The sequence below is a fragment of the Notolepis coatsorum genome, assembly GCF_963971535.1.
Source record: "Notolepis coatsorum genome assembly, chromosome: 9".
Taxonomy (NCBI): domain Eukaryota; kingdom Metazoa; phylum Chordata; class Actinopteri; order Aulopiformes; family Paralepididae; genus Notolepis; species Notolepis coatsorum.
In genome coordinates, this window is record NC_140173.1 from 24214874 (window position 1) to 24234636 (window position 19763).

The 19763-nt window shown below is 48.4% G+C and overlaps 1 protein-coding gene across 1 annotated transcript in view; it reads right to left on the reverse strand.

The window, feature by feature from the left end:
- LOC311234561 (attractin-like protein 1) overlaps positions 1-19763 on the reverse strand; it is a gene marked incomplete at both ends in the record, with an annotated part of 812919 nt that overhangs the window by 349349 nt on the left and 443807 nt on the right. Inside the window, 1 exon segment of the mRNA XM_084321810.1 lies at positions 14924-15017. Coding sequence (XP_084177936.1) covers positions 14924-15017 — 94 coding nt within the window.

A 19763-nucleotide genomic window follows, 5' to 3' on the forward strand; every position in this document is an offset into this window, starting at 1 on the left:
GACCTCTGCCGCTCGTGCCGCGCTGCAACACACAAGAGCGGCAGGCGGCGATAAGGGGGCGGGCTAGCGCGGTCACGTGGGCGTCGTGGCCAATCAGAGAAACGCTGAACACAAGTAGGTTACCTTAAGTGTTCACGCCCACAGGACAGCTCTGCTGCTTGGCCCCTCCCCCCACAGGACAGGATAGCCAATGAGTTCCTAATGGCTGCCAAGAGACGACATGTTTCCTGTGGCTCCTGAGCTGAGGCCGTTTTAATTAAAAGGGTAACTTCAGAACTCTCAGCCCTGTCTCCTCCTCTGCTTCCCTGCTGTGCTTCATGTTGGGATGTGCGGCTCCTCCCCCACAACATGTCAAGTGAACGAGGCCGGTGCAGAAAGCACTTAAACATTCTGGAAAGTGGAATATGTTTCAGGGTGTTTTGTACCCGTTATTACTTTACATTAGTTATGTTGTGGCTGACTGGCTGGAGCATAGAAGAAGAAGAAGAAGAAGAAGAAGAAGAAGAAGAAGAAGAAGAAGAAGAAGAAGAAGAAGAAGAAGAAGAAGAAGAAGAAGAAGAAGAAGAAGAAGAAGAAGAAGAAGAAGAAGAAGAAGAAGAAGAAGAAGAAGAAGAAGAAGAAGAAGAAGAAGAAGAAGAAGAAGGAGAAGAAGAAGAAGAAGAATAAGGAGAATAAGGAGACTCTGGCTACTTGTTAACTTACAATGGAAATGTGAGTGTATCAACATCCATTACACTTTTTAAACCAGACCAGTTGACTAAGAACACATTGTTCTTGAACCAGACAACTTGACTAAGAACTCATTCTTATTGAACCGTGCTGGTCTCTGACGTGGCTCCACATACAGTCAACTGCCCAATGCGTTTGTGAACTTGGGCAGATGAAAGAACTTGGGCAGATGAAAGTTTACTGTTTGTTTTACTGTCCTGACTACGAGGACAGAAAGGAAGTACTGTTTAGTCAATGTCCTCTATTGAGTGGGATGAATATGAAAAACTGGTCATATGTGCAAACAAAGTTTGTTGACAATTGTGTGGATGTTTTATCACATGAACTTGTGTCCATTGGTCATCGTCTGTGGAAAGAGCTTCACTCCCATGGAGTCTGTGGTTCTGTTGATGCCAATGATGACGTCACAAAATCACCATTGTGTGTGTAGGTTTGTGTGTGTGTGTGTGTGTGTGTGTGTGTGTGTGTGTGTGTGTGTGTGTGTGTGTGTGTGTGTGTGTGTGTGTGTGTGTCTGTCTCTAATTTAAGAAATGGTTAAAATCCAGGGCGTCGGGGTGGCACAGCGGACATTGCACTCGTCACCAACGCAAGAGACACCGGGTTCGACTCCGGCTGTCTGCGTTGCCTCCGGCTTGTGCCAGCCGTCATACTAACTCAATTGGCAGAGTTAGCGGGTGGAAGTCGATGGGTGGTAATCTGGATGTTGTGGACAGCGACTCCTACAGGTCGGTTGGGGGACGCCTGCACAGCAGAGACAGGAAAATGGCGGGGGTGGTGTGAGCCTCCCACACGTTACACCTCGCCAATGAGAGTCCGCGCTGGCAGGTGAAAGGATGTGACAGGCTGCCTCCTCATGTACCGGAGGGGACACGTGATGCAAGGCTTCTATCCTCCCTACAACCGGCCAGTGGGGGGCATATGCGAGCAACGTTCAAGACAGGGGAGGGGAGAATTGGCACGGCTAAATTGGGATGGGAGAAAAATAGAAAAAGAGGAGAAAAAGTGGATAAAAAAAAGAAATGCTTAAAATCCTGAAAATGAATAAATATTCTATATGTATGGTGAGGACTGAAGTTAATAATGATATTCATGAAAAAAATTGGAACAATACATAAAAAATATCTGTTTTTAATGAGATCGCAGTTTCGGTCACTAGGGAGACAGGTAGTGGGCTTTTTAAAGGGTGACTGGAGGGTTAACCTGTTAAGCTGTAGCCCTATTTCACCTAAAGGTACATGCCTAAGTAAATGGAAGATTGCTCCACTTCTGCAAGGTCAATTAGCATGTTCTTGGTATCTAGGAACATCTAGGGACCTGGGGGTATGTATTTCCAGTGTCAGAAATATTGTGTCTGTTACTAGGCTTGAGTAAATTGTAATGAAGGAAAGGAGAATATAAATTATGATTTATTTTTGCATCTGTGCCGGTGAATAACACCATGTTTACATTTACATTTACATTTAGTCATTTAGCTGACGCTTTTATCCAAAGCGACTTACAAGTTCTGTACGACAAGACAGCAAGAAGGGTACAACTCTATCAGCTGAGTAACAATGTTCATCAAGTGTTGCGTGTTACAGTGTAGGTTAGTTTATTAGGACAAGTGCATGACAGTAAGGTTAGTCAGGGTTAGATTTTTTTTTTTTTTTTTTTTTTTTTTTAATCATTTCAGATAATGGTTGAAGAAGTGAGTCTTTAGTCGACGGCGAAAGATTGGACGGGATTCGGCTGTCCTAACTGGGATGGGTAGTTCATTCCACCATTGTGGGGCAAGGACTGAGAATAGGCGGCTTCTCTTTGATGACCCTCCGGGAGCTTGGATAGGAGTAGGTCTGAGGCGGCCAGAAGATGCAGAGCGTAGGGGTCTTGAGGGTGTGTAGTTAGAGACCATTGACCGGAGGTAGGCGGGAGCGGTTCCCTTTGCTGCACGGTATGCTAGGTCGAGGGCCTTGAAGCGGATACGTGCAGCAATGGGGAGCCAGTGCAGGTCCCTAAGAAGTGGGGTGACATGGGCCGACTTCGGTAGGTTTGATATCAGGCGGGCCGCTGCGTTTTGAATGAGTTGAAGAGGCTTGGTGGCAGTGGCCGGGAGGCCAGCTAGCAGTGCGTTGCAGTAGTCGAGGCGGGAGATGACTGTTGATTGGATGAGGAGTTGGGTGGCTTCTTTTGTCAGGAAGGGGCGTATCCTTCTGACGTTGCTCAGGAGGAATCTGCAGGTTCTGGTTGTCGCTGCGATGTGAGCAGAGAAGTTCAACTGGTCGTCGAGGACAACACCAAGGTTCTTGGCGGTCGGGGACGCGGTCACAGCTGCATTCTCGACTGTGATGGAGAGGTCGGTCAGGGGGGAGGATTTGGCCGGCAGGTGGAGCAATTCTGTTTTGCTTAGGTTCAGTTTGAGGTGGTTGGTCGTCATCCAGGCGGAGATGTCGGACAGACAGGCCGAGATCCGCTCAGAGACGTGGATATCTGAGGGAGGGAAGGAGAGGAAGAGTTGAGTATCATCGGCATAACAATGATATGAGAAGCCATGAGACGTGATAATGTTACCCAGTGATTTAGTGTAGAGGGAGAAGAGAAGGGGTCCTAGGACCGAGCCCTGGGGGACACCCGTCCGGAGGGGGCGGGTGGCCGACAGAGTCCCTCTCCATGACACTTGGTAGGAGCGGTCGTTGAGGTATGATGTCAGCCATGTCAGCGCAGATCCAGCCACTCCCATTCCTGCGAGGGCCGCGAGGAGGATCTGATGGTTGACTGTGTCGAAGGCTGCAGATAGATCTAGGAGAATCAGGACAGAGGAGAGGCCTTTCGCTTTTGCTAAGTGAAGTGCCTCTGTGACCGCAATGAGGGCCGTTTCTGTGGAGTGGCCAGTCCGGAAGCCAGACTGATTGGGGTCTAGGAGGTCATTCTGTAAGAGATAAGCAGTACGTTGGTTGGATACAGCACGTTCAAGTGTTTTAGAAAGAAAGGAGAGAAGAGAGACAGGACGATAGTTGGCTATGACGGTGGGGTTCAGGGTTGGTTTTTTTATGAGGGGCGTGACTCTGGCTTGTTTTAGGGAGGTGGGGACCACCCCCGAGTTGAGTGAGGAGTTGATGGTTGCAGTTAGGAATGGGAGGATGTCCGGTGCTATGGTCTGGAGGAGTGGGGAGGGTAGCCGGTCCAGCCATGTTACAATTGTGCCGTAACCGAGGTCGCTCACTGAGCTCATTCACCACCTTATTGAGATCAAGTGTAAAAAAATCTAAGCAAATGAATAAAGGGAATATGATTAAACAGAAGGATTTGTAGATACAGTAATACATGATAATCGATTTTAATTATAAATTCATATTTGACATTGAACTTGACCTTGACCTTATTATGGCCAAATCATACATCTATGGATAGGGAAAATGCTCCTCTTTCCAATGGCAGGGTTGAATCTGGATTGAGTCATTTCCTTGCGGTTTTACGATAATTAAAAATTTTCAGATAAATTCGTATTTCCGATAAATCGTATAAAACATCGGTAAAAATGAAAATATACACTTTGACTACTGTTTTTGATAGGGTTATGGTCTTTACTCTTGGCTACAAAAAATAAAATTTTAAAAACATTAACCTCTTAACATCCAAGGGCCCACATGTGGATGATTTGCGATGGCACTTTGCCGACCTCTAGTGGCTCGGTGTGCATTTATTTTAATACAACATATAGATAGAATTAAAGCCCTATTTGTTGCCTGTCGATTGCCCTTTCAGGTGACAAAATCTGTTCAGCGGTTCTCGAGTTACATGCCGATATGTGAGGCGTGCCCCAAAGTATGCAAAAGTACACATTACCACCCCCGACTCCCGGGACTCTAGCTCCGTCAATCATTTGGCGATCTCGAAAATATTTGCACAGGATTGTAGCCAATGAGTGTGGCTTTCCAATGATACCCCATGATATGATAATTGGGGATATAATCCGGTCTCTATTGATCGATTTATGATAAAGAAACGCAGGCTTAAGTAGTTGCGTTTTTCTTTTTTTTTTATGTATCCAATAGTAAAGATCAAACCCTGTCAAAACAGCAGTCAAAGTGTATATTTTCAGCATTACTTTTGTTTACCAATGATTTTAACTGTTATTAGTGAAATATAAGATTATAGAAATCTGAGGGCATTGAGTCGGAAACCGGCGCATATTGACGGGAGGAAGTGGCGCAGCTAAAAGTGAGTGTAGTCTTTTGAAAAGACTTACTTAATAAGCTAATCAGCTAGCCCCAATGTTCACCACTATATTTAACCTATCCCCGGCCAAGTCTGTGCTCCCTGCCTGTTTCAAGGTGTCCACTATAATCCCTGTACCAAAAAACACCTCCCCAGCAGGCCTAAACGACTACAGACCGGTGGCACTCACCTCTGTGGACATGAAATGTTTTCAGAGGCTGGTCAAGGATTCCATCTGTGCCTCCCTCCCTAGTACCATGGACCCTTTGCACTTTGCATACAGGACAAACAGGTCCACCGACGTCTCCCAGGTGCTGCACAGCACCCTCTCTCACCTTGACAGTCAGAAGGGGGGCTATTTGAGATTGCTGTCCATTGACTATAGTTCAGCTTTCAACACCATAGTCCCCACCAGACTGGCTGACAAACTGATCGATCTGGGTCTGAACTCCACCCTGAGCGTCTGGATCCTGGACTTTCTGTCCTCAGCGCCCTGCTGTACTCACTCTACACACATGACTGCGTGGCCAGGTTCAGCTCCGACTCCATAGTGAATTTTGTGGACGACACGTGGTGGTGGGGCTGATCTCTAACAACGATGCGAAGGCAGAGCGCACTACGAGTATTGCACTACCACCCCTGTAGGACTTGTACACTAGGAGGTGCAGATCCAGAGCCTGCAGGCAGGCACGTTGGAAGGGGGGGTGCAGGGGGTGCTGCAGCACCCCCCCTCAGTTATTGAAAAAAAAATACATATTCTTTTTTTTTATGTTTTTTTATGACAGTATTTATATATTTGCATATTATATACTGTAACTGTATAACTGTAACACTGTATATTATAAGTTTATCCTGCTCAAAGCACTTCACCATTTTAATATTGTGTGTATTGAGCCATACTGTATTGTAGCCATTCTCCAATCTGTTAAATAAAGTTTTCATTAATTCATTACACTACTGTACGTACACGTACGTACGTGTAAAACCGACAAGATTGCAGCAGAGTAGATTTTTGAGTGATGACAGACTGACACAGACTGATTGAATGACAGGTGAAACAACTAATTGTATTCACCTCCCGTCTCCCGCCCCTTCCCACGCGCCACGAACCACTGAGCTACTGTGATACAGTGCTTGCGCAGTCAGTCGATTTTAGCTAGTAGTCAGACTTTGCTAGCACAGAATGTCTCACTCGCAGAAAAGAAAAATATCAGATTTATTTTCGAAACGTCCCGCCGGTCCCAGTGACAGTCCCACTAAATCTGATACACGTCAGAGAGAGACAGAGACGACAGGTTCAGCCTCAGCATCAGGTATTGAAGAGTTAACTGAGTCTGTTCCCCTATACCCCCCCCTCGGGCGCCAGGGGCTTCCACTGAGGGGTGATGCAAGTAGGGATGGGGTGTTATGGCAGCTCATGATGGAAAGAGTGCGCACCGAGTCTGATTCCGAGTTGAAGAATTGGCTCCAAAAGAGAGACAACTGGATGTCCAACAACATCCAAAACGAAATCTTACAGCTGTTTGCCCATGATATTCAGCGGCAAATTAGAGGCAAAGCATCCAAAAGCCCATTCTTTGGCTTGAGCGCTGACGGAACCACTGATGTCACTCACTGGAAAAGAACAATTCTCGTGTAATATACAGTTCGCCGATGACAACTTGGAAGCTCAGAACTTCTTTTGGGGTTTTTACAATGCCCCAGACATAACAGCCGAGACGCTGTTTTTGTGTATAAAAGACTTTTACGCCTCAACCTGCCCATGGAGAGGCTGATAGGATTGTTATGGTTTGACACCGACCCCAAACGCAACGACACAAGAGAGTAGGATTCAGAGTTGCCAAAAAACAAGGGCTTGTTTATTAAGACTAAATAAACAGCACAAACTGGGAAGAGTTCAAACAAAGACTGGAATACAAGCAAGGATGAATGTTGCTGCTCTGCAGCTTCTCCCGGGATGGTAGTCAGGGGAAGCAGACGCTAACGTCAGAGCCGCTCTGCAGACCTCTCTCGGCAGAATCTCCGAGGAGGTTGCGGGACCGAGAGAGAGAGAGGGAGCGAGTTAACTCAGTGTGCAGGTGGAACAGAGCAGGTGAACAGGAGAGGTGACTTGTACCCGAAAACAGAGTTATTCAAGTGACTGAATCTTCGGTGTAAATACACACTGTGAGTAACGTTCCAAACACAATCCCAGGTGATAGATATCTTCGGTGCAAAATAAACACTGTGAGCGAAGTCCCAAAATACAAATCCAATGTGATAATATCTTCGGTGTGTAAACACACAGTGGGAGATGTTAGGCCAAAATATTATCCCAATGAAACAATCCAAAAAAGGCTAAACGCTGGGTGAGTGACTGTCTGATAAAAAGCTGGAAATCTTCAGTGTTATATAAACACACGAAAAACGGAATTGAATCAAAGACAGTCATAAAAAACTCACCCAGGCGTTGTGCGTAAAGAGCGTTGGAACAGAATGGAGCGAGCGCGTCGCCTCGGGGAAAGGGTGTCCAAGAGGAATGCTTCTTGAATATCCTGGAGGCAAAGCACAGGGAAACAACAGCAGGCAGCAGGAACGGCGAATGCAACTGAAATATCAAAACGATCCAACAAAACTTGAATGGGGAAACGGGGTATAAATAATACGGGAATGCTTAATTGACAAGCAGTGACAGCTGAGGGATGTGATTGATAAGCGTGTGGACGGGGGAGAACCAATCAACGACGTCTCTGGGAAGAAGCGTGTGAATAGGGGAATGAAATGATTAACAGAAAACAAATGGAAACAGAGCGAGTAGGCTTAAAGGAACAGAGCGAGTAAGTGAGCAAAGGACAAAAACCTCACAGTACCCCCCCCTCCACGGGAGCCACCCGGCGACCAGGCCGACCCGGCTCGTCAGGATGGGCACGATGGAAGTCAGTGATCAAGCCGGGATCCACGATGAGCTGCCGGGAGACCCAGCTACGCTCCTCAGGGCCGTAACCCTCCCAGTCCACCAGGTATTGGAACCCCCGGCCCCGCCGACGAACGCCCATCAACCGGCGGACCTGCCACTGGGGGTGACCATCCACCAACACGGGAGGCGGAGGATCAGGAGCTGGAGGCATAAGGGGACTGAGGGAGACGGGCTTAACCCGGGAGACATGGAACACGGGGTGAATGTGCATGGACGCAGGAAGTTTCAGGCGTAGGGCCGCCGGACTGAGTACCTTCAGGACCTCGAAAGGTCCGACGAAACGGGGGTTGAGCTTCTTGGCCGAGGACCGAAGCGGGAGGTCCCTTGCGGAGAGCCACACCCTCTGCCCAGGGAGGTAAGTCGGCGCAGGAACCCGGCGCCGGTCGGCACCACGACAGGCGCGCTCAGATGTCCGGAGCAGCGCGGTCCTGGTGATCTCCCAAACTCGTCGGCAGCGGTCGAGGTGGTCCTGCACGGAGGGAACTGCCACTTCCGCCTCCTGTGCGGGGAAAAGAGGGGGTTGGTAGCCCAGGGAAACCTCAAATGGTGAGAGGCCGGTGGCGGAACTGACCATTGAATTGATGGAGTATTCAACCCAGGGAAGGAAACGGCTCCAGGATGCCGGTCTCTCGGCTGCCATACACCGAAGAGCAGACTCCACGCTCTCCGTCTGTCCGTTAGTCTGGGGATGATAACCAGAGGAAAGACTGACCGTCGCCCCCAATCCCTTGCAAAAGGCCCGCCATACCTGGGAGGTGAACTGGGGCCCCCGGTCAGAGACGATGTCCTGGGGAAACCCATGAAGGCGGAACACGTGGTGAGTCAGGAGGTCCGCCGTCTCGGCCGCCGAGGGAAGCATGGAAAGGGCCACGAGGTGAACCCCCTTGCTGAATCGATCCACCACGGTCAGAAGGCAAGTGTTCCCCTGGGAGGAGGGAAGACCTGTGACGAAGTCTAGCGCCACATGTGACCAGGGACGGCTTGGAAGTGGCTGTAAGAGCCCGGAGGGTGCCTGGTGTGAGGCCTTGCTGCGGGCACAGACCGCGCAGGCCAATACGAACTCCTTGACGTCGTTCCGCATGGTGGGCCACCAGAAACGACGAGCCAGGAAGGAGAACGTGCGATGGACGCCAGGGTGGCAGGCGAACCGGCTGGTATGGCCCCAAAGCAGTACCCGGGACCGGACAGAGTCTGGGACGAAGAGACGATGAATAGGAACGTTGCTTGGAGCACGCTGGAAGCGTAGGGCACGTCTAACCACACCCTCGATGCCCAAGGTGATGGCTCCAACCACTCGGGCCTCCGGGAGGATGGGAGTAGGGTCCTCAGAGGGTGGAGCCCCCTTGGAGTGTAACCGGGACAGGGAGTCGGCCTTCGTGTTGCGGGAACCGGGGCGGAAGGTCAGCGAGAAGTCGAACCGACTGAGGAAACTGGCCCATCTCGCCTGCCGACCGTTGAGGCGCCTGGAAGCGCGGATGAACGTCAGGTTCTTGTGGTCCGTCCAGATGGTAAAGGGCTCCTCGGCTCCCTCTAGCCAATGACGCCACTCCTCCAACGCAGCCACGACCGCCAGCAGCTCCCGCTGCCGGTGTCGTAGTTCCTCTCGGCAGGGAGGAAACGACGCGAGTAGAAGGCGCAAGGATGTACCTTCTGGTCCGAAAGAGAACGTTGGGATAGGACAGCGCCCAGTCCAGTATCCGAGGCGTCCACCTCCACAATGAACTGTCTCTTGGGGTCAGGGTGGAGCAGGATAGGGGCGGAAGTGAACCTCTTCTTGAGGGAGCGGAACGCAGCACATGCCGCTGGGGACCAGTCGAACGGCAGAGCGGGGGAGGTCAGCTTGGTAAGTGGCTCCGCCACTTGACTGTAGTTCCGGATGAACCTTCGGTAGAAGTTGGCGAACCCGAGGAAACTCTGTAACTCCTTCCGAGTGGTGGGTTCAGGCCAATCCTCCACAGCTTGGATCTTGCGAGGATCCGCTCGGGTCAAGCCCTTCTCAACGATGAAGCCCAGGTAGTCGACGGAGTCGGAGTGGAAACGGCACTTCTCCGCCTTGACGAAGAGCCGATTGTGGAGGAGGCGCTCCAGCACACAGCGGACATGCTGGATGTGTTCCTCGAGGGTCCTGGAGAAGATGAGGATGTCGTCCAGGTACACCACCACGAACACCTCCAGCATGTCACGAAGGACGTCGTTCATGAGTGCCTGGAATACCGCCGGGGCGTTGGTGAGGCCGAACGGCATCACTAGGTACTCGTAGTGGCCCCTGGGGGTCTTGAAGGTGGTCTTCCATTCATCGCCCTCACGGATACGGACAAGATGGTAGGCACTCCGGAGGTCCAGCTTGGTGAAGACGGAGGCCTGGGTCAGTGGCTCGAAGGTGGAGTTCATGAGAGGTAGAGGGTACTTGTTCTTGATGGTGATCTCGTTGAGCTGGCGATAGTCGATGCAGGGTCGCAGGTCCCCATCCTTCTTACCAACAAAGAAGAAACCGGCCGCCACCGGGGAGGAGGAAGGCCGAATGAGTCCTGCTTCCAATGACTCAGAGATGTAGAGATCCATCGCCTTCTTCTCCGGAACGGTCAGACTGTAGAGGCGGCTGCCGGGAAGGGGAGCCCCTTGGCGGAGGTCGATGGCGCAGTCATAGGGGCGGTGAGGTGGAAGGGCCTGAGCCCTGGATTTACTGAAAACCTCCAAGAGGTCGTGGTACTCGGGAGGTATGGACGAGAGGTCCGGAGGCGACTCACCAGCGGGCCTCCGGGGCGGGGGACAGGACGCCGCCTGCAGACACAGGGCGTGACAGGAGGAGCTCCAGCCCTTGATGGTACCGGAGGACCAGGCGATGTGGGGCTCGTGCAGCGCGAGCCAGGGCCTACCCAGGACCACCGGGACAAGGGGGGATTGGGTGATGAGGAACTGGATTCTCTCGACGTGGTTCCCAGCGATGGTCAGCACGACTGGGCCGGTGCGTTGAGAGATGTCGGCCAGGCGGTGTTGGTCCAACGAAAAGATCTTCAAGGGCCTCACAAGGTCCTCAAGTGGAATGTTGGCTCTGGTAGCAAACTCGAAGTCGAGGAAATTCTCGTCTGCCCCAGAGTCGATGAGGGCCTCCACCGTGGCTCGTTGGTCCCCCCAGGCCAGGGTGACGCTCATCAGATGGTCAGGTGGTGCGCGGCTCTGGGAATGGGAAAAACGGCTCACCAAGATCTCCCGGGGTCTCTGCGAGCCTGATCTTTTGGCCGGGTGGGGCAGTCGGCGATTCGGTGTCCCTCCCTTCCGCAGTAGAGGCAGAGACCGGACTTGAGCCTTGCCTCACGCTCCGCCTGGCTCAGATGAGAGCGTCCCAGCTGCATGGGTTCCTCCTCGCGAACCGAACGGGAGGACCCGCTACCACCAGTTGTGTTGAGGACAGGGCGTCCAGGAGTGACGTCATGCGTCCGGGGAATCCGGGGTACCTCAGGAGGTAACAGTCGGGTCCTCTCGCGCCTTCTCTCCTGGAGGCGTCCGTCGATGCGGATGACGAGGCTAAACAGGTCCTCGAGGGAGTCGGGCACCTCCCGGGTAGCGAGCTGGTCCCGGACTGCTCCTGAAGGATGTGAGGGAAGTAAAGCATTAACGGTGTCGCTCAGCGAGTGAAGCTGAACGAGAATACCAGATTGTTGTCCCGCCAGAGCGGCCAGTGACCCTTGAATAGGCAGGACCTGTTCCATGAGATCCTGCACCGCAGCCGCAGCCCTCTCTAGTTGGTGGCTGTGATCCTTGGTCAACTCGACTTGAATAGCAAGTGCGGTTCTGACCCTCTCTGTGTCGGCTGGGGTCGTCATTTTGGTTGGATCGTAATGTTATGGTTTGACACCGACCCCAAACGCAACGACACAAGAGAGTAGGATTCAGAGTTGCCAAAAAACAAGGGCTTGTTTATTAAGACTAAATAAACAGCACAAACTGGGAAGAGTTCAAACAAAGACTGGAATACAAGCAAGGATGAATGTTGCTGCTCTGCAGCTTCTCCCGGGATGGTAGTCAGGGGAAGCAGACGCTAACGTCAGAGCCGCTCTGCAGACCTCTCTCGGCAGAATCTCCGAGGTGGTTGCGGGACCGAGAGAGAGAGAGGGAGCGAGTTAACTCAGTGTGCAGGTGGAACAGAGCAGGTGAACAGGAGAGGTGACTTGTACCCGAAAACAGAGTTATTCAAGTGACTGAATCTTCGGTGTAAATACACACTGTGAGTAACGTTCCAAACACAATCCCAGGTGATAGATATCTTCGGTGCAAAATAAACACTGTGAGCGAAGTCCCAAAATACAAATCCAATGTGATAATATCTTCGGTGTGTAAACACACAGTGGGAGATGTTAGGCCAAAATATTATCCCAATGAAACAATCCAAAAAAGGCTAAACGCTGGGTGAGTGACTGTCTGATAAAAAGCTGGAAATCTTCAGTGTTATATAAACACACGAAAAACGGAATTGGATCAAAGACAGTCATAAAAAACTCACCCAGGCGTTGTGCGTAAAGAGCGTTGGAACAGAATGGAGCGAGCGCGTCGCCTCGGGGGGAGGGGTGTCCAAGAGGAATGCTTCTTGAATATCCTGGAGGCAAAGCACAGGGAAACAACAGCAGGCAGCAGGAACGGCGAATGCAACTGAAATATCAAAACGATCCAACAAAACTTGAATGGGGAAACGGGGTATAAATAATACGGGAATGCTTAATTGACAAGCAGTGACAGCTGAGGGATGTGATTGATAAGCGTGTGGACGGGGGAGAACCAATCAACGACGTCTCTGGGAAGAAGCGTGTGAATAGGGGAATGAAATGATTAACAGAAAACAAATGGAAACAGAGCGAGTAGGCTTAAAGGAACAGAGCGAGTAAGTGAGCAAAGGACAAAAACCTCACAAGGATACTGTTTTGACGGGGCCAGCAACATGTCTGGGGGGTACAGGCTAGACCAGGGGTTCCCAAACTTTTCAGGCCGCAACCCAAAAAAAAACTGTGTCAGAGAGCCGCGACCCCCACTATTATAGGAGGTAAAAAAAAAGTTTTATAAAAAATTATATTCATTTTTATTATAAATGGAAATGTATGGTTGAAACATGCAAACGTTCAAACGCACACACACTAATAAGCATTGGAGGCTTTTAACCAGGGCCGGACTGGGGAAATCATTCAGGCCAGGAAATATAGTGCAAAATATAGCCCCAGTCAGGCCACTTTTTAAGCAGGGGGTCCCCCACCAGGATTTTTTTGTTACAAAGACTTAATTTCCTGCATTCTGGTGCAGGCATTTTTTTATTTGTACCCTTTAAATGCCAGTGTTTGTGATGGCATCACAAATTATTGTTAAAAAACAGGCTAGCATATGTATGATTAGCAACAACACAGATCTTTTATGGATTTTCAGTTTTTTTGTAATTGATGAATACAATATTTTATTCAACTTCAGCCCTGATCATAACACCACATATTCATTTTATAATTCTAACCCTTTAAATGCCAGTGTGTGTGATGGCATATATTTGCAATATATCAAATGCAAAGTAGATTTTTCTGGGGGGGATTATTACATGCTAGCATGTGTCAATGATTAGCAGTTTTTTGTACGGGTCCCGCCTCCACCAATCACATGCAGCTCCCTTTGTGTGTGTGTGAGAGCAAGAGAGAGAGAGAGAGAGAGAGATAGTTCTCCAACTTGTGTGAGTTGCAGTGATCTCCTGGTTGTTCCCCACCTAGGTTATCTAACTATTGCGCTGGTGCAACTAGAAACACTGGCCTGGCCTGCTTCTAAGTACAGCCTGTTTCAGCTGCTGAGGTCAGGCAGACGCCTGCGAACCCCAGCTACTAGGACAGAGCGGCTTAGGCTCAGCTTCTTCCCCCAGGCCATCAGAGCCATGAACAATGAACATTGAGTGCTCAGAACATTGAACTATCCACACACAAGCACACATGAACACACACACGACACGCACGCTGTGCACGCTCACACACAAGCAGCCACTTAACACTTTAACATGAGCGGGCACACACTCATGTCGCACACACGCACACTTATGGCCAAAGGAAAGGTCACTTTAAATTAGAATAACAGGAACAGTGTATTGCACTACCAAAGCTAACTAGCATGTCCCATATGCTCTGTAAATAACTATGTACAGATACCGAGATGTCACTCCATGTTACCTGTTACCTGTTTACTGCACAATGTTGTTTTTTCATTTTTGATTCTATTATATGTTGTACCACTGTATTGCACATCGTTGCGGGCAAGACCACCCGCATTTCATTGTATACCTGTATGCCGTGACAATTAAAACTCTTGACTTGACTTGACTTGACTAAGTTCAGTGGCCTGACTGCAAAAAAAAAATATAAAAAATGTACATTAAAAAAAAAATTATCATCTGGCGACCCCCCCGCGGCGGCTCAAAGGCCGCACCCCCTACCGATTTAAAATTCCAACGTGCCTGCCTGCAGGATAATGAAGGACCCTCATCGCCCCAACAATAGCCTGTTCAAGCTGCTGCGGTCAGGCAAGCGCCTCCACATACATGCAGCAAGAACACACACACAAACACGCACGCACGCACGCACGCACGCACACACACACACACACACACACACACACACACACACACACACACACACACACACACACACACACACACACACACACACACACACACACACACACACACACACACACACACACACACACACACATCCTCACTTGCACTCTCTCACACACCCCACGCACAAACACACTACAAAAAAGGTAACTTTAAAAACTGTATATTTGTATATCATTGCATATAGTACTCATTACATTTACTCTTAAGCTTAGCATCGTATTTTATTCGTATTACTTTTTGTCATGTCTATTTTATATTCTATATTATTATTTGTATTTTTGCACAATCGAGGCGGGCATGGCCACCTTCATTGCACTATATGTCTTGTGTATGTGTGTGACTAATACATCTCCTGAATCTTGACAGTGGTCTCCATGTTGGAGGAGGTGGTACTGAGACTGTATACTCACAGCTGACACTGGTCTCCCTTCACGCCCTTCGTGGTACAGTAACACTTCCCCGTGTTGAAGTGACACACGTTGGCATGGCTGTTACATTTACAAGCTGGAGAGAGAGAGAGAGAGAGAGAGAGAGATAGAGAGAGAGAGAGAGAGAGAGAGAGAGAGAGAGAGAGATGAGGTTAATGTCACAATCGATAAATCTTTACATACATTTTTCTTTCAGTGTTTGATGATAATATAGGCTTCCATATATCAAACATCTACATGATTTGGTGAATAATTCTGCAGTATTTAAACTGGTAAAAAAAAGGTCCTATATTTTAATATATCAACATCTCATCCGTTCTCTCAGCCCAAACTCCAGGGTCTGTAGCACCCATCTCATCCCTTCTCTCAGCCCAAACTCCAGGGTCTGTAGCACCCATCTCATCCGTTCTCTCAGCCCAAACTCCAGGGTCTGTAGCACCCATCTCATCCGTTCTCTCAGCCCAAACTCCAGGGGTCTGTAGCACCCATCTCATCCGTTCTCTCAGCCCAAACTCCAGGGGTCTGTAGCACCCATCTCATCCGTTCTCTCAGCCCAAACTCCAGGGTCTGTAGCACCCATCTCATCCCTTCTCTGCCCCATCACAGTGGACATTTCCATGGAGTGGTGCATGCATGTCGTGATATTGCTTTCAAACACTGAAGATAGGCTCTATGTTCTACAGAATACTATAGTGTGGTAATAATTCACAACAGACCATTCCTGTCATTATGTATGTGTGTGTGCGTGTATGTGTGTGTATATGTGCGCGTGTGTGTGTATGAATGAATGACACAATTCGTGTCATGTCCGACGACGGGATTATAAGACACCAAAAACAATAATTGAATATAACAATCACTTCCCAAGGTTTGTAAGTTACACTGTGTGTGTGTGTGTGTGTGTGTGTGTGTGTGTGTGTGTGTGTGTGTGTGTGTGTGTGTGTGTGTGTGTGTGTGTGTGTGTGTGTGTGTGTGTGTGTGTGTGTGTGTGTGTGTGTGTGTGTGTGTGTGTGTGTGTGTGTGTGTGTGTGTGTGTGTGTGTGTGTGTGTGTGTGTGTGTGTGTGTGTGTGTGTGTGCGTGTGCTCTTTAATAAAGGAGGGTCACCGCAGGTCAAGGTAAAACACCCAGACAGACGGATAATGAGAGAGAAAATAACCCCTTCAGTCCCGTCTCTTCTCCAGGCTCTGCTTCTATCTAATCAGGGAGGCGGTGCTTTCTCTCCCTGTTCTGCGGCATAAAAGCAAAGACGTAAACACTGTCTTATCTATTTATACAGTATGTTGGAATATATATACTGTAAAAGCGGGGTGGGGGTATTCAAATGCCAATGTGGATGAACGTTGAATTGATGTTCTTCAACTTTGAGAAGAAAAAGACAAGTTTGCTGCAGCGGTTGACTCATATAATAATAATAATAATAATAATAATAATAATAATAATAATAATAATAATAATAATAATAATAATAATAATAATAATAATAATAATAATAATAATAATAATAATAATAATAATAATAATAATAATAATAATAATAACAACAACAACAACAACAACAACAACAACAACAACAACAACAACAACAACAACAACAACAATAACAATAATAATAATAATAATAATAATAATAATAATAATAATAATAATAATAATAATAATAATAATAATAATAATAATAATAATAATAATAATAATAATAATAATAATAATAATAATAATAATAATAATAATAATAATAATAATAATAATAATAATAATAATAATAATAATAATAATAATAATAATAATAATAATAATAATAATAAACATTATCTGTATAGCACCTTTCATAGAGGAAGTGCAGCTCAAAGTGCTTCACAGCAGTAAAAAAAAAAAAATACATAAAATGAGCAGGGAACTGGCAGATCAAGAGCAATGCATAAAGTGCAGACATACAGTTGTATTTGCCATAGGCAACAAGTACACAGGGGCGGGGGAGGTAGCAGTCGTCTGCTAATTCCTGGTTCGATTCCCACTCCTCCCGGGCAGCGTCTCGAGGGGTCTTTGAGCAAGATCCCCTAATTGCTCCCGATGAGCAGGTCGGCACCTTGCGTGGTTGCCTTCGCCGTAGGTGTGTGAAGGTGTGAGTGAACGGGTAAAATGTGAGGAACAAATTGTAAATAATAATAATAATAATACATCTATTTTATATAGCGCTTTTCCAGGTGCTCAAAGACGCTTTACATGGGTAGAAGAGACAAAACTATGGCAACACAAAAAACAGAACAAAAATAATACATGACAAAATAAAATGAAACTGACAGAATTAGAGGTCAAAAGCAAGATTGAAAAGGTGGGTTTTGAGGGCTGATTTAAAAGATGTCAGGGTGTTTGCATCACGGATATGGCTGGGGAGGGCATTCCAGAGGGAGGGGGCAGCAGCAGCAAAGGCCCTGTCAACCCGGAGCCTGGTCGTGGGAGGTGTTAGGAGGTTGGCATCTGCAGACCTAAGGAGACGGGTAGGCATGTGACGGTGGAGGAGGTTGGACAGGTAGGGAGGGGCAAGGTTGTTGAGGGCTTTAAATGTGATGAGAAGTATTTTAAATTGTATCCTGTATTTGATTGGAAGCCAGTGGAGGTTGTGAAGGACAGGGGTAATGTGATCAGAGCAACGGGTGGAGGTGACCATGCGGGCACCAGAGTTTTGGACATATTGGAGTTTATTGAGAATAGTGTTTGGTGAGCCGTAGAGGATGCTGTTACAATAATCCAGTCTTGATGATATGAATGCATGAACCAGTGTTTCAGCAGCGGAGAGTGTTAGGGAGGGGCGGAGACGAGCAATGTGGTAGAAGGACGTTTTGGTTCATGTGGGGGAGGAAAGAAAGGGTGGAGTCCAGGATGATGCCAAGGTTACGGACGTGAGTGGAGGGGGTGACAATGGAACCATCAATATTTAGGGAGAAATCCTGGGTGTGGCTGGTGAGGGATTTTGGACCGATAATGATGATTTCTGATTTATTGCAGTTTGAGAAAAAGTTATTTTGCATCCATGTTTTGATGTCTGTGAGGCAGGTGGTGAGGGTGGAGAGAGTGGCTGGAGTGATAGTCTTGGTGGAGAGGTAGAGCTGAGTGTCGTCTGCATAACAATGAAAACGGAGGCCATGTTGGCGGAGAATCAGACCAAGTGAGGATGTAGAGGATGAAGAGCAAGGGATCAAGTACTGAGCCTTGGGGGACACCATGAGTGATGGGGGCAGTGGGGGATTTGCAGTTGTTGATGGAGATGAATTGGTGCCTGTATGAGAGGTATGATTGGAGCAAGGTGACGGGGATTCCGGAGATGCAAACAGAGGACTGGAGATGAGTGATGAGGATGGGGTGACTGATGGTGTCAAAAGCAGCGGATGAGGTCTAGGAGGATGAGGATGGAGAGGGAACCAGAGTCGGCAGAGAGGAGTATGTCATTGGTGACCTTTAGAAGAGCAGTTTCGGTGCTGTGTCTGGTGCGGAATCCGGATTGAAAGGTATCATAAAGGTTATTGTTGTCGAGGTAGGATTTTAATTGGGAGGCAATGGCTCGCTCAATTATTTAGGAGAGGAAGGGGAGGTTGGAAATGGGGCGGAAACTATCAAGGGTTTCAGGGTTGAGTCCGGGTTTTTTTAGTAAGGGGGTGACAGAAGCAATTTTGAGGGCAGGGGGAAATAGGCCAGTGGTCAGAGAGGAGTTTACGATGGAGGTGATTAGGGGAGAAAGGGCAGGGAGACAAGCATTGACTAGGATGGAGGGGATAGGGTCCAGGATGCAGGTTAAAGTTTTCATTGTAGAGAGAATGGAGGATAGGTCCGATGCAGTGATTTCAGTGAAGGATGTAAAAGGGGGGTTGGGCGGTGGAGGGGGGGTTGAATCCGGAGGGGAGATAGTGTTGCCGGAGACAATTGTTAGTTGGGTGTGGATTTTGTTAATTTTTGTTTGGAGATGTGACAGATAGGAGACACATTTACTGACAGTGAAGGAACAGGAGATTGTGTCAGAGGGTTTAAGAAGTGTGTTGATGGTGGAAAACAGAGTCCTGGGGTTGTTGCTGCCAGACTGTATGATAGCGGAGTAGTGGGATGAGCGTGCAGAGTTGAGGGCGTCTTTGTAGAGCTGTTGATGTTGTCTGTAGGCATCTTTATGGACAGTGAGACCGGTTTGATTGGATAGCCGTTCGAGCTGGCGGCCCTTGGATTTAAGGTGGTGTAGGTAATCGGTGTACCAGGGGGCGGAGTGAGTGAAGGAGACAGACTTGGTTTTGATTGGGGCAAGCTGATTGAGACAGGAGGAGAGAGTGTTGTAGTGTTGTTGTAGATGTTGACCAGGTCTGTAGGGGAGCCATGCTGTAAGAGGGAGGCATCAGGGATGGTGTCAGTCAGTAGGGAGGAGAGAGAGGAGGGGTGGATGGATTTGAGATTACGGAATGTTATGGAATGCATCTGCTTGATTGGGGGAGTAGGGGTGAGAATGTCCATGGTGATAGCCAGATGATCAGATATGGTGAGGTCGGAGCAGGTGAGATTACCCTTTTCTTTTTTTTTACTTTTTCTCCCCATTTTTCACTTTTTTTCTCCCTTCCCCAATTTCCCCTGTCTCGAACGTTGTTAGGCCATGCCTCCCACAAGCCGGCTGCAATGTGGACCAAGCCTTGCATCACGTGTCCCCTCCGGTACTCGAGAAGGCAGCCGTCGCATCTTTTCACCTGTACAGCGCGATCTCTCAGCGGCGAGGGTCTGCGTGGGAGGGACACGCCGCCCTCGTCGCTTCCTGATTCTACTGCGCAGGCGCACCAACCGACCTGTAGG